The sequence below is a fragment of the Gorilla gorilla genome, chromosome 3 (assembly GCF_029281585.2).
Source record: "Gorilla gorilla gorilla isolate KB3781 chromosome 3, NHGRI_mGorGor1-v2.1_pri, whole genome shotgun sequence".
In the NCBI taxonomy this organism is placed as follows: Eukaryota; Metazoa; Chordata; class Mammalia; order Primates; family Hominidae; genus Gorilla; species Gorilla gorilla.
This window is the reverse complement of record NC_073227.2, coordinates 128,937,515-128,949,433: the sequence shown is the minus strand read 5'-3', so window position 1 is coordinate 128,949,433 and position 11,919 is coordinate 128,937,515. Positions and strand designations below refer to the sequence as shown.

General features: G+C 39.4%; 1 protein-coding gene across 1 annotated transcript in view; it reads left to right on the top strand.

The window, feature by feature from the left end:
• Positions 1 to 11,377, top strand: part of LOC101143334 (uncharacterized) — an 80,204-nt gene extending 68,827 nt beyond the window's left edge. Inside the window, exons 3-4 of the mRNA XM_019025559.3 lie at positions 10,055 to 10,147; positions 10,833 to 11,377. Of these exons, the coding sequence (XP_018881104.2) occupies positions 10,055 to 10,147; positions 10,833 to 10,889 (150 nt within the window). The 3' untranslated portion in view covers positions 10,890 to 11,377. The remainder of the gene's footprint in view (positions 1 to 10,054; positions 10,148 to 10,832) is intronic.
• Positions 11,378 to 11,919: the final 542 nt, after the last annotated feature.

Below are 11,919 nucleotides of genomic sequence, written 5' to 3'. Positions count from 1 at the left end.
TGCAAATGTTTTCTCCAATTCAACAGGGTGTCTGTTCACTTTGTTAATTATTTCTTTTTTGTGCAGAAGCTTTTTTTGTTTAATTAAGTCCCGTTTGTCTATTTTTATTTCTGTTATCTATGCTTTTGAGGTCTCAGTCATACATTCTTCGCCTAGACCGATGCCCAAAAGAGTTTTCCCTAGGTTTTCTTCTAGTATTTTTATAGTTTTAGAGCTTGTGTTTAAGTCTTTAATCAACTTCAAGTTGATTTTGGTATGTGGTGAGAAATAGGGGTCCAGTTTCCTTCTTCTGGAATGTGGCTATCCTATTTTTCCAGCACCATTTATTTAAGAGATTGTCCTTTCTCCAATATGAGTTCTTGGTGTCTTTGTCAAACATCAGTTGACTGTAAATGTGTGGCCTTATTTTTAGGTTCCCTGTTCTGTTCCATTGGTCTGTATGCCTATTTTTATACCAATGTGATGCTGTTTGGGGTATTATAGCCTTGTGGTATATTTTGAAGTCAGGCAATGTGATGCTTCCAGCTTTGTTCATTTTGCTCAGGATTGCTTTGGCTCTTGGGTTCTTTTTTGATTCCACATGCATTTTAGGACTGTTTTTACTAGTTCTGTGAAAAATGATGGGATGTTTTCATTAAAATTGCATTGAATCTGTAGATTGCTTTGGTCCATATGGTCATTTTAACAATTTTAATTCTGATTCATGAGCTTGAGATGTTTTTCCATTTGTTTGTATTATCTTCAATTTCTTTCATCAGTGTTTTGTAGTTTTCCTTGTAGAGATCTTTCACCTCTTTGGTTAAATATATTCCTAGGTTTTTATTTCTTTCTTTGTTTTTGTAGCTATTGTAAATTGGAATGCCTTCTTGATTTATTTCTTGGCTAGATCATTATTGATGTATAGAAATACCACTGATTTTGGGGCATTGATTTTGCATCCTGCAGCTTTACTGAATTCATTAATCAAATCTAAGAGTTGTGTGTGTGTGTGCACGCGTGTGCATGTGTGTGTGTGTGTGTGTGTAATCTCGGTTTTTCTAGGTATATCATATCAATAGCAAAGAGGGACAATTTAACCTCCTCTTTTCCATTTTGGATGCTGTTTATTTTTTTCACTTGTCTGATTGCTCTGGTTAGGACTTCCAGCACTGTGTTGAACAGGAGTGGTGAAAGTGAGCATATTTGTTGTGTTCTAGTTCTTAGAGGAAAGGTCTTCAACTTTTCCACATTCAGTATGCTGCTAGTTGTGGGTTTGTTGTATATGGCCTTTCTTATTTTGTGGTATGTTCCTTCTATACATAGTTTGTTGAGAGTTTTTTTTGTTAATCATGCAGCCATGTTGAATTTTATTAAATGATTTTTCTGCATCTATTGAGATGATTATGTAGTTTTTGTCCTTCATTCTGTTGACATGATATATCATGTTTATTGACTTGCATGTGTTGAACCATTGTTATATCCCTGGTATAAATCTCACGTGATCATGGTATATATCTTTTTGTTTTTTGTTTATTTGTTTGTTTGTTTGAGGCAGGATCTCCTTATGTTGCCCAGGCTGGAGTGCAGTTGTGTGATCTTAGCTTATTGCAGCCTCAACCTCCTGGGCTCCAGCAATCCTCCCACGTAAGCCTCCTGAATAGCTGGGACTACAGGTGGATGCCAACACACCTGACTAATTTTTGTATTTTTTGTAGAGATGGGGTCTCACTATGTTGCCCATACTGGTCTTGAACTCCTGGGCTCAAGTAATCCTACCACCTTGCCTTGGCCTCTGAAAGTGCTGGAGTTACAGATGTGATAATCCAATAGCAAATCCAACAGCACATCAAAAAGATAATACACTCTGCCAGGCCCTGGGGTATTATCTTTTTGATGTGCTGCTGGATTTGGTTTGCTAGTATTTTGTTGAGGATTTTTGTGTCTATGTTCATCAGAGATATTGGCCTGTAGTTTTCTTTTTTGTTGTCTCCTTGTGGTTTTGATATTAGGGTGATGCTGACCTCATAGATGAGTTAGGAAGAATTCCCTCCTCTCTGATATTTTAAAATAACTTCAAGAAGATTGATATTAGTGCTTTGTACATTTGGTAGAATTCAGCTGTAAATCTTTCTGGTCCTGGGCTTTTTGTTGTTGTGGTCTTACTCATTCAGTCTTACTACCTGTTATTGGTTTGTTCAGGTGTTCTATTTTTTCATGATTGAATCTGGGTAGGTTGTATGTTTTCAGGAATTTATCTGTATCTTATAGGTTTTCCAGTTTGTCAGTGTATAATTGTTCATTGTAGTCTCTGATGATCTTTTGTATTTCTGTGATGCCAGTCATAATGTTTCCTTTTTCATTTCTGTTTTTGTTTGGATCTTCTTTCTTCTTCGTTAGTCTAGCTAGTGGTTTATCAATATTGTTTATTTTTTTGAAGAACCAATGTTTCATTTTGTTAATCTTTAGTATTTTTTTAAGTCTCTATTTCATTTAGTTCTGTTCCAATCTTTATTATTTCTTTTCTTCTGCTAATTTTTGATTTAATTTGTTCTTGGTTTTCTAACTCCTCGAGGTGCATTATTAGAATGCTCATTTGTAATTTTTCTACCTTTTTGGTGCAGGCATTTAGTCCTATAAACTTCTCACTTAGCACTGCTTTTGCTGTATTCCACAGGTTTTGGTATCTTTGATATTTATGTTTCATTTGTTTCAAGAAATTTTTTGATTTCTGTTTTGATTTCCTCATTGGCTCAATGGTCATTCAAGAACATGTTGTTTAATGTCCTTGTATTTGTCTAGTTTTGAGAGTTTCTCATGATATTGATTTTTAGCTTTATTCTATTGTGATCTGAGAAAATACTTCATATGAACTTGATTTTTAAAAATTTTCTGAGACTTGTTTTGTGGCCTTACATATAGTCTGTCTTGGAGAATGTTCCATGTGCTAATGAGCAGAATGCGTATTTGGCAGTTGTTGGATAGAATGTTCTGTAAATGACTAAATAAAGCCTACTTTAAGTTCAATTTTTTGTGTCAATTTTCTGTCTAGATAAGCTGTGTAATGCTGAGAGTGGGGTGTTGGGAAATCCCCCACTATTCCTATACTACAGTCTATCTCTCTCTTTAGATATAGGAATATTTGCTTTATGAATCTGGGTGTTCCAGCCTTGGATGCATATATGTTTAGAATTGTTGTATTCTCTTGCTGGATTGACTTTCACTAACATATAATTATCATCTTTGTCCTTTCTTTTTTTTAACTGTTATTGATTTAAAGTCTGTTTTATCGGATGTAGCTACTCCTACTAACTTTCGGTTTCCATTTGCATGGAATGTCTTTTTTCATCCCTTTGCTTTCAGTCTATATGTCTTTACTAGTAAGATGAATTCCTCAAAAGCAGCATATAGCTGAATCATTTAAAAAATATCAATTCAACCATTCTGTATCTTTCAATTGGATAATTTGATCCATTTACATTGCTATGTGAGGTTTTGTTCCTGTCACATTGCTAATTGTTTTCTGATTTTCAATATATTCTTTGTTAATTTTTTTTCTGTTATTGTCTGTCATTGTGGTTTGGTGGGTTTCTGTCATGGTATCATTTGAGTCCTTTCCTCCATTGTGTGATTTCTTTACCAGTGAGATTTACAGTTTGATGTGTATTCATGATGGCAAATGACATTCTTTTGCTTCCAGGTTTAGGATGGCCTTGAGCATTTCTTGTAGAGCTGGTCTAGTGGTAATGAATTCCCTCAGCATTTGCTTGTCTAGGAAAGACTTTAATTCTTCTTCATTTACAAAGGATAATCTTGCTGGATCTAATATTCTTGGCCCTGACCCATGTTCAATTTCTGATATTCTTTCTTCTGCTCAATCTAGTCAGTTGATGAAGTTTTTAAATGTATTTTGTATTTCATTCAATGAATTATTCACTTCCAGAATTTCTGTTTGGTTCTTTTTAAAAATGTCTATGTCTTTAATAAATTTCTGATTCATATTCTGAACTGTTTATCTGATTTCTTCAAGAATTCTCTTGTATCTCACTGAGCTTCTTTAAAATCAGTATTTTGAATTCTTTATCTGGAATTTTATAAATTTATTTATTTTTGAGATGTCATTCTGTTGCCCAGGCCAGGGTGCAGTGGTGTGATCTCGGCTCACTGCAACCTCTACCTCCCAGACTCAAGCAATTCTTCCTGCCTCAGCCTAACACGTAGCTGGGATTACAGGCACCTCCCACCATGCCCAGCAATTAAAAAAAAATTTTTAGTAGAGATGGGGTTTCACCATGTTGGCCAGGCTGGTCTCAAACTTCTGGCCTCAAGTGATCCACTGGCCTTGGCCTCCCAAAGTGTTGGGATTACAGGCATGAGCCCTGAGCCCAGCTTATAAATTTCTTTTTGATTGGGATATGTTGCAGGAGAATAATTACGTTCCTTATGAGGTTTCATATTTCCTTGCTTTTTTATGTTGATATTTGTGTATCTGGTGTAACTGTTGCTTCTTCCAATTTTTTGAAATTGCTTTCTTAGGGAAGGACTTTCTCCTGAAGGTATATATAACGTTGTTGGTTGGGTAGGGCACTTTGGCTTTTCTTTTGGGAGCATGCAGTATTGTAATTTCTGTATGACTTCTTTGGCTATAAACAGTATCAGTGCTATCTGTGATTTACTCAGTGGCTTATGATGTGGTTATTATTTGAGACTGTGGTGAAGTTTTGCTGGGGAGTAGGATGCCATGGGCCAGTCACCAGGTCTCAGTGGTGGTAGTGGTGAGCTTAGCATGCCTGTTCTTTGGCTTCAAGGCAGCTTGTGCTGGCACTGGTGTTATTGGGTCCAGGAGGGTTGATCCTTGCCTCTAGGTGGCTTGGGAGGGTGCTGGTAGTGCCAGTGGCGGGCGGGGGGGGGGGGGGGGGGAGGGTTGCTGGGCATGTGAGCAAGTTCTTGGGCCCTTGGAAGCTGGTGTGATATGGGTGATGGCAGTGGCAGTGATGGAGCATCCCCATTGGAACCCACACTGTGGCCTGTGAGAAAGCCCAAACTAAACCTGTGAAAGACTATGTGGAAAGAGAGAAATGCCCAGCAGCCCCCAAGCTGTTCAACTCACCCATCTGAGATAATAGACATTGAGAAATAGAGACAATCTGTCTCCTCTGTGCTCCATTCAAATTCTTGGAATCAAAAGATATAGTTGCTACAAGTCACTAAGTTTTGAGATCTTTTTCATGAAGCCACATAAAACTGTAACATATAGGAAATAATTTGAGACCTTAAATGTCTTGAAATGTCTTCTATTTATCACTTATTTAATAGTTTGGATGGATATAGAATTCTTGATTATTAGATTTTTTTCTTCAGAACGTTGAAGGTATTGTTCTGTCGTCTTCCAGCCATTAGACACCTCAGTGGCATACAAAAAGGCACATATTACGTCAGAGATTCTGAGGGTTTTCTGAGCTATGTGATAGAAAATGAGGCAGAGATCAAGTATATATTTCTTATTATAATATCGCACTCTAGTTCCTCCATCTACATCCTAGTTTTCAAAATTGTGTTGTTCTACCCCTCTACTACTGTCATTCTCTTGTAGATTAATTCCTTCTTAAACCATCTACTATAATATTAATAGGATTGGGGAAACAGTGGTTGTAATTGTGTGTGCAGGTAACCTGTATTTCTGTTTTGTATGCTGTATTATTTAGAATTATTTGTTTCACATTGTCTCCCCTATGAAATTGTAAACTCCATGATTAGGGAGCATTCTCTTTTTCACTACTGTATCCTCATCTCCTAGCACAGTGCCTGGCACGTAGTCGTTACTTAATAAACATCTCTTAAATAAATGAATAGAGAAATGCCCGAGGCAGGAGGCAGGAAAGGTGACAGGGACAGACACATCAAAATAAAACATTATAATATCCCTCATCATTTGTCTAGACCAGTGGTTCTTAAAGGAGGGCGACTTTACCACCCAGAAGACATTGGTAATGTCTGAGGACATTTTTGATTACCAAAATTAGAAGATGGGACAGTTTGCTATTGACATCTAGTGAGCAGTGTCCAGGGATTCTGCTAAACATCTTACAATGCACAGCACAGCTCCCTGAAACAAGGAATTATACACTCTAAATGTCAGTAGCGCTGAGGCTGAGAAACCCTGGTCTAGACCAAGCTCTAATATATAGCTAATATTTATAATTTGGTATTTCTTAAATACGTGGCCCATTTTCAAAATACCACAAGCGTGGGTCAAAACTTCTATCTTTATGCCTTTTTTGGTGTATGGGCTCAGTGGAGAAGTACTAGGTTTGAGTATCCTATGGCTCACCCCTTTATAGCAGTTGATTTTACATATTCCCCACCTTTTTTTTGAAAGCTAGGATTAGTGGATAAGGAAAAGAGTAGGAAAGAAATCCACAGAGTCCCTACTTAATTCATTAATTTTCTTCCTACCTTCAGTTGTAAGTAGATTTAATGGTGTCTTACATTGTTTCTCAGCTGTTCCCCTATCTTCTCAGAGAAAAGTGCCTACCAGGCTGTTCACAATAACCAAACAGGGTAATCATAGCACTCTAAGACTAGAAGGGGCCTTGTTTTAAGATAAAGTAATTATGCCTTATGTAGCTAGCTCAATACAGAACTAGAATAAAAATTTGGGTTTGTACTATAAGGTAGCTGTATTCTGTTGTAGCATGTTCTTCGAATTAAAAACAGCAGCCACAAAACTCTGTTGACTATACAAATCTATCTTCAACAACGCAGTGAATAAAATGCTTACCCTACTTTCATAAAAACTGAAATCACCTGGGGCGACCATTCCATGTTATCCAACCATACCAAATGCTACACCACAGACAGTTGATTATGACCTTGCAGACAAAGCATGGATTTGTAGTTATACGTTGTGACATGCAGCACATTTGGGAGTCTTGTGTAAACGATGTTTTGATGACAGCTATGTTTGCAGAATGAATTCATTCAGGCTAAACTCAGCAGTTAGTCATGGTTGGTTATTTAATGCTTTACCACTCCCCAACTCCACCTCTCTCTTCCAAATTCATCATTTAAGTCCAGACAAAGTTGGCACAAAAAGGAAGTTGCGCCTTCTCCTCTGCAGTTCTTGTTCCACTAATGACTTGCTATAAATTCAAAGCTAACCATTTTGCTTTTGTTACTCTCTCTCTAGAAGCTGGATAATAATATGGCCTCCTTCCTCATTTTCTTCTCCCAGAGTTTTTTTTTTTTTTTTTTTTACATGAAGTGGAGTGCAGTGGCACGATCTGAGCTCACTGCAACCTCTGCCCCTGGGTTCAAGCGATTCTCCTGCCTCAGCCTCCCGAGTAGCTGGGATTACAGGCGTGTGCCACCACACCTGGATAATTTTTTTGTATTTTTAGTAGAGACGGGGTTTTGCCATATTGGCCAGGCTGGTCTCGAACTTCTGACCTTAGGTGATCTGCCTGCCTCAGTCTCCCAAAGTGCTGGGATTACAGACATAAGCCACTGCACCTGGCCTTCTCCCAGAATTTCCGAAAGCCCGTAACACAAAAGTTCTTTGACATCTTCAGATAAATGAAAGCCCTGAACCAAATCCATGTAGTCTCTGACTGCTTCTCCCTTCACAGCTCTGTATCATGAGAGTTCAGTCATTCCTTTCTTTTCTCACCTTGCCTAAAGGTGTCCTCTTCCTCCAGGCTCTGCAGTACTTCTCTAAGCCTGAATATTTAACCACACTTCTGGGCTGGGTTTTTTAACAGAAGTCACTCAGCCTTCTCATTGGGCCACAGACTGGAGTGGATAATCCGCCATCATCTGTGACCACAGAATAGCTTTTAAGCTCCTTTCATCGCCAAGAGGGAGCCTGGATACTGGCTGCTTTTCTATCAATCCCCCACTGAGCACTTCCTCCTTCCTCATTTATGTTCATTTTCTTGTATTATTTATGTACGTTACTTTTCTCCACTAAATGTAGTTCCTTGAGGACAGGACCCTATCCACAGAATCGCCATGACAGCCAACTCTATGGTTTGTCCCTAATGGATTTAATTAGTATTTGTGCTAGAGTGATAGGGGAAGTTATAGCAGATGTGCTGTATGCCCTGGTCCTTATTTCCCTTTTTACCTTGTTTATCTGGTGACTTCCTATTTATGTAGCTAGATCAGGGGGCATTCATTTCTTTAGGGGTTTTCAATGATGAGATCAGAAAGGAGAAAATGCAAATTCTTGCAAAATAGATTTAACACCACATTTTTGTCCTAAATATTAAAATGGAAAAAATTTTTAAGGATAAGCAAATAGGTAGAATCATTTTTTCTCCTTCCTCCACACTTTCCCTACCAGGTCAAGAACCCAGCAACTAAAGATAAAGAGTGTGGGAGGAGCAAAGCAGTTTAAGAAATTAGTCTGGCCAGGAGCAATGTCTCATGCCTGTTATCCCAGCATTTTGGGAGGCCAAAACAAGAGGCTCACTTGAGGCCAGGAGTTCAAGACCAGCCTGGGTAACATAGTGAGACCTTGTTTTGATAAAATTTTTTTTTTTCAGTTAGCCAGGCATGATGGTGTGAGCCTGTAGTCTCAGATCTTCAGGAGGCTGAGTGGGGAGGATTGCTTGAGCCCAGGAGTCTGAGGTTACAGTGAGCTATGATTGCACCACTGCACTCCAGCCTGGGCAACAAGGTGAGATCCTGTTTGTAAAATGAAAAAGAAAAGAAAGACATTAGTTTGTCTGTGGACCTTGTCTCCTGCCCCAACCCCCAGAGAGCTTAAGGATATCCCTGATCTGAGTTCACCTGGTCTTTCTGATCTCTTCTGGAACTCATCTATGACTTAGAGAAAGAGGATAGAGATAGCATTGAGGGTAGAAGGAGCACAGTGAGTGCCTGTGACAGTTCAAGGTTCTTTGGGGAGCCCAGAGGACTATAGATGACTGATCTTCTGGTTCTGTAAGAGAGTTCAAGAAAATAGGGACAGAAGGAGAGGTGAAAAAGGAGAGAGAATGGGGGAGAGGGGAAGATGAAAGGGGAGAGAGAGAGAGACAGAGAACCCACTACCCAGCAAACACATAGAAGGAAAAGGGAAAAGAAATAGAGAAAAAGGAGAGAGAGGAAAAGGAGAAAGGGAGAGAAAGAAATGGATTACCTTCTCTACCTGGCTTGAGTTGAGATTTTCTACAAACCAGGAAAGGGTCGTCTGAGAGATATGTAGTAAGTAGATCAAAACTGTTTCGTAGACCTGAAACAATTGGTTGTCAGCAATATTGTATCATTTAACCTAATATCACAGGCAAGGCTGCATGGTAACTTTCAGGAGCAGTAGGCACTTCCTCCTTAGAAAAAAAGTAAAAAGTATATTTTATGACTAGGTTAGAATAAAGGTGAATGTATTAACATTACACATGAAAACGTGTTCTTTGACCTAAAACTTTATTTTTTCCTTCGGATTTCTAAAGAAATAAAAATCTGTCCATGGGCCCTAAACATATTGTGAGTCTCTAGTCGCTGTGCCCTTTGTGCCTGCTGGGGATATTGGCCCTGGCAACAGGATGAACATGGACCACCGGAGCCTGGAATTCTGCCACTGAGAGATTCCCCGGGAGCATGGCTTTCTTTTCTTTCCTGGGTTCCGTGGATTCTCTCCTTCTCCTCAGGTATGGTATGCTAGTCCCTCTTGCATTCCTATAAAGAAATACCTGAGGCTGGGTAATTCATAAAGAAAAGGGGTTTAATTCACTCATGGTTCTGCAGGGTGTACAGGAAGCATAGCAGCAATATTGGCTCGACTTCTGATGAGTGCCTCAGGAAGCTCACAGTCATGGTGGAAGGTGAAAAGGGAAGCCAGCATATCACATGGTGAAAGCAGGAGCAAGGGAGAGAAGGGGGAGGTCCTAGACTTTTTTTTTTTTTTTTGAGACAGGGTCCCACTCTGTCACCCGGGCTGCAGTGCAGTGGTGCAATCATGGTTCACTGCAACCTCAACCTCCTGGACCCAAGCAATCCTCCCACCTCAGCCTCCCAAGTAGCTGGGACCGTAGGTGGGTGCCACCATGCTCAACTAATTTCTTTTTTGTTTTTGTAGAGACAGGATCTCACTATGTTGCCCAGGCTGGTCTCGAACTCTTGGACTCAAGTGATCCTCCTGCCTTGGCCTCCCAAAGTGCTGGAGTTACAGGTGTGAGCCATTGAACTTGGCCTCCGGACTCTTTTAAACAACCATATCTCACGTGAACTAACTGAGCAAGAACTCACTTATCACCAAGGGGATGGCACTAAGCCATTCATGAAGGATCTGCCCCCATGATTCAATACCTTCCACCAGGCCCCACCTCCAACATTGGAGGTCATGTTTCAGCATGAAGTTTGGAGGGGACAAACATCCAAACCATGTCATATAGGTTTCTCCTGCATTGGCCTTTACACAGGTAAATAAATGCCTCTAATCTCGAACCCCAATCAGAAAGTCCCTCATGTCATTAGTAAGGATAATTCCATTTCAACAGGGAACTAATTGTAAATGCAGGGCTTTCATGCTGCTATGTATATTAGCTTGACAATCCAATTGAGAGCTGCCCACTCTAATATTAAAAAACAAGCAAAACCTCAAAGCATCATTCTCACCATATGGATACAGAGCTCCTGACCACCATGCACATTGTGGCTAGTGACCAGGGAAGGGAACTAAAAGCTCGTCTTCATTGTTGGGTGCATTCACATATTGGCAAGCTTGCAGAACTCCCACTCATTTCCTTCTCCATTTATTGCCCTATTAAGACTGTGGCAGAAAACACATCGGATCCTGCTCTGAAAACCACAGGGGCTCATAGGAGTGAGTGACATTTTATTTCTCTGCCTTTCAGGAATTAGCCTCCTTACTGTCAGACCAGCCACAGAACTTCCTCCCACTTATCCCTTAGATGTCAACTACACACACTTCAAATCACCCTGGAGACTGATGTGACTGGGATGATTTGACTGCATGTAGGTCAGAGCTGCCTCCAGGCAACTTGTGGGGCCAAGGCTCTGTGGCTAGAAGGAAGTGAGCATTAATACATCACTTAGAACAGCAAAGATCATCATCTGAAAGATCATCATCAGAAGAGCTGTGAATATCACCGATCTGATAATTGGGTATTTTTGGTAAAACACACACACACACACACACACACGCACACACACACACACGCACACATGCACACAGCCCTGCTTTTATGAGAATTGCGCTTAAATAGATGTGGGTGGAGGCTTTACTGAACTGGGTATTTCTTAACGTTTGGAGTACAACACCTAGTCTCCTAATTCCTGTCCTGCATAGCATGCTTATACAGTATTTTAAAATTAGAGATAATTAAATTTGATTTTGTTTCAAGAATTATTTTGACAGTTTTAAAATATCTTTTGGAATTGTTTGTACCATTGCAGTCCTTTTCAAATCCAAGACTGAAATGAATTTTTCTAGCTATTTATCCCATCTTTGAGTTAAGAACATAGGTCCTTGCATTTCAGTTTAATAGGTGATTCTTTAAAATTTGTTTATTTATTTAGAAGCAGGGTCTCACTATGTTGCTGGCTGGTCTTGAACTTCTGGGGTCAAGTGATCCTCTCACCTCAGCCTCCCAAGTAGCTGGGATTACAGGTGTGAGCCACTGCACCTGGCTCTAATAGTTGATTTTTGAAACCATATGGAACATTTCAAGTTAATAAAAATTTTTAATTAAAAAATATGTGCACAGTTCACAGATGATCAGTCTTTTGGAATTATTATAGAATATTTTTGACAATAAAACTATGCTGAACTCAATCTTTTCTTAATGATTATGAAGATATTTTCTGATTGCAAAACTATGAAAATTAATGGTCATTGTGATATTGTTGTGAGTCTAGGTCAACGTGGAGTTCTGGAGACAGAATAATACCTAAAGTAGATCTGTTTTTTACTTTGGGAAC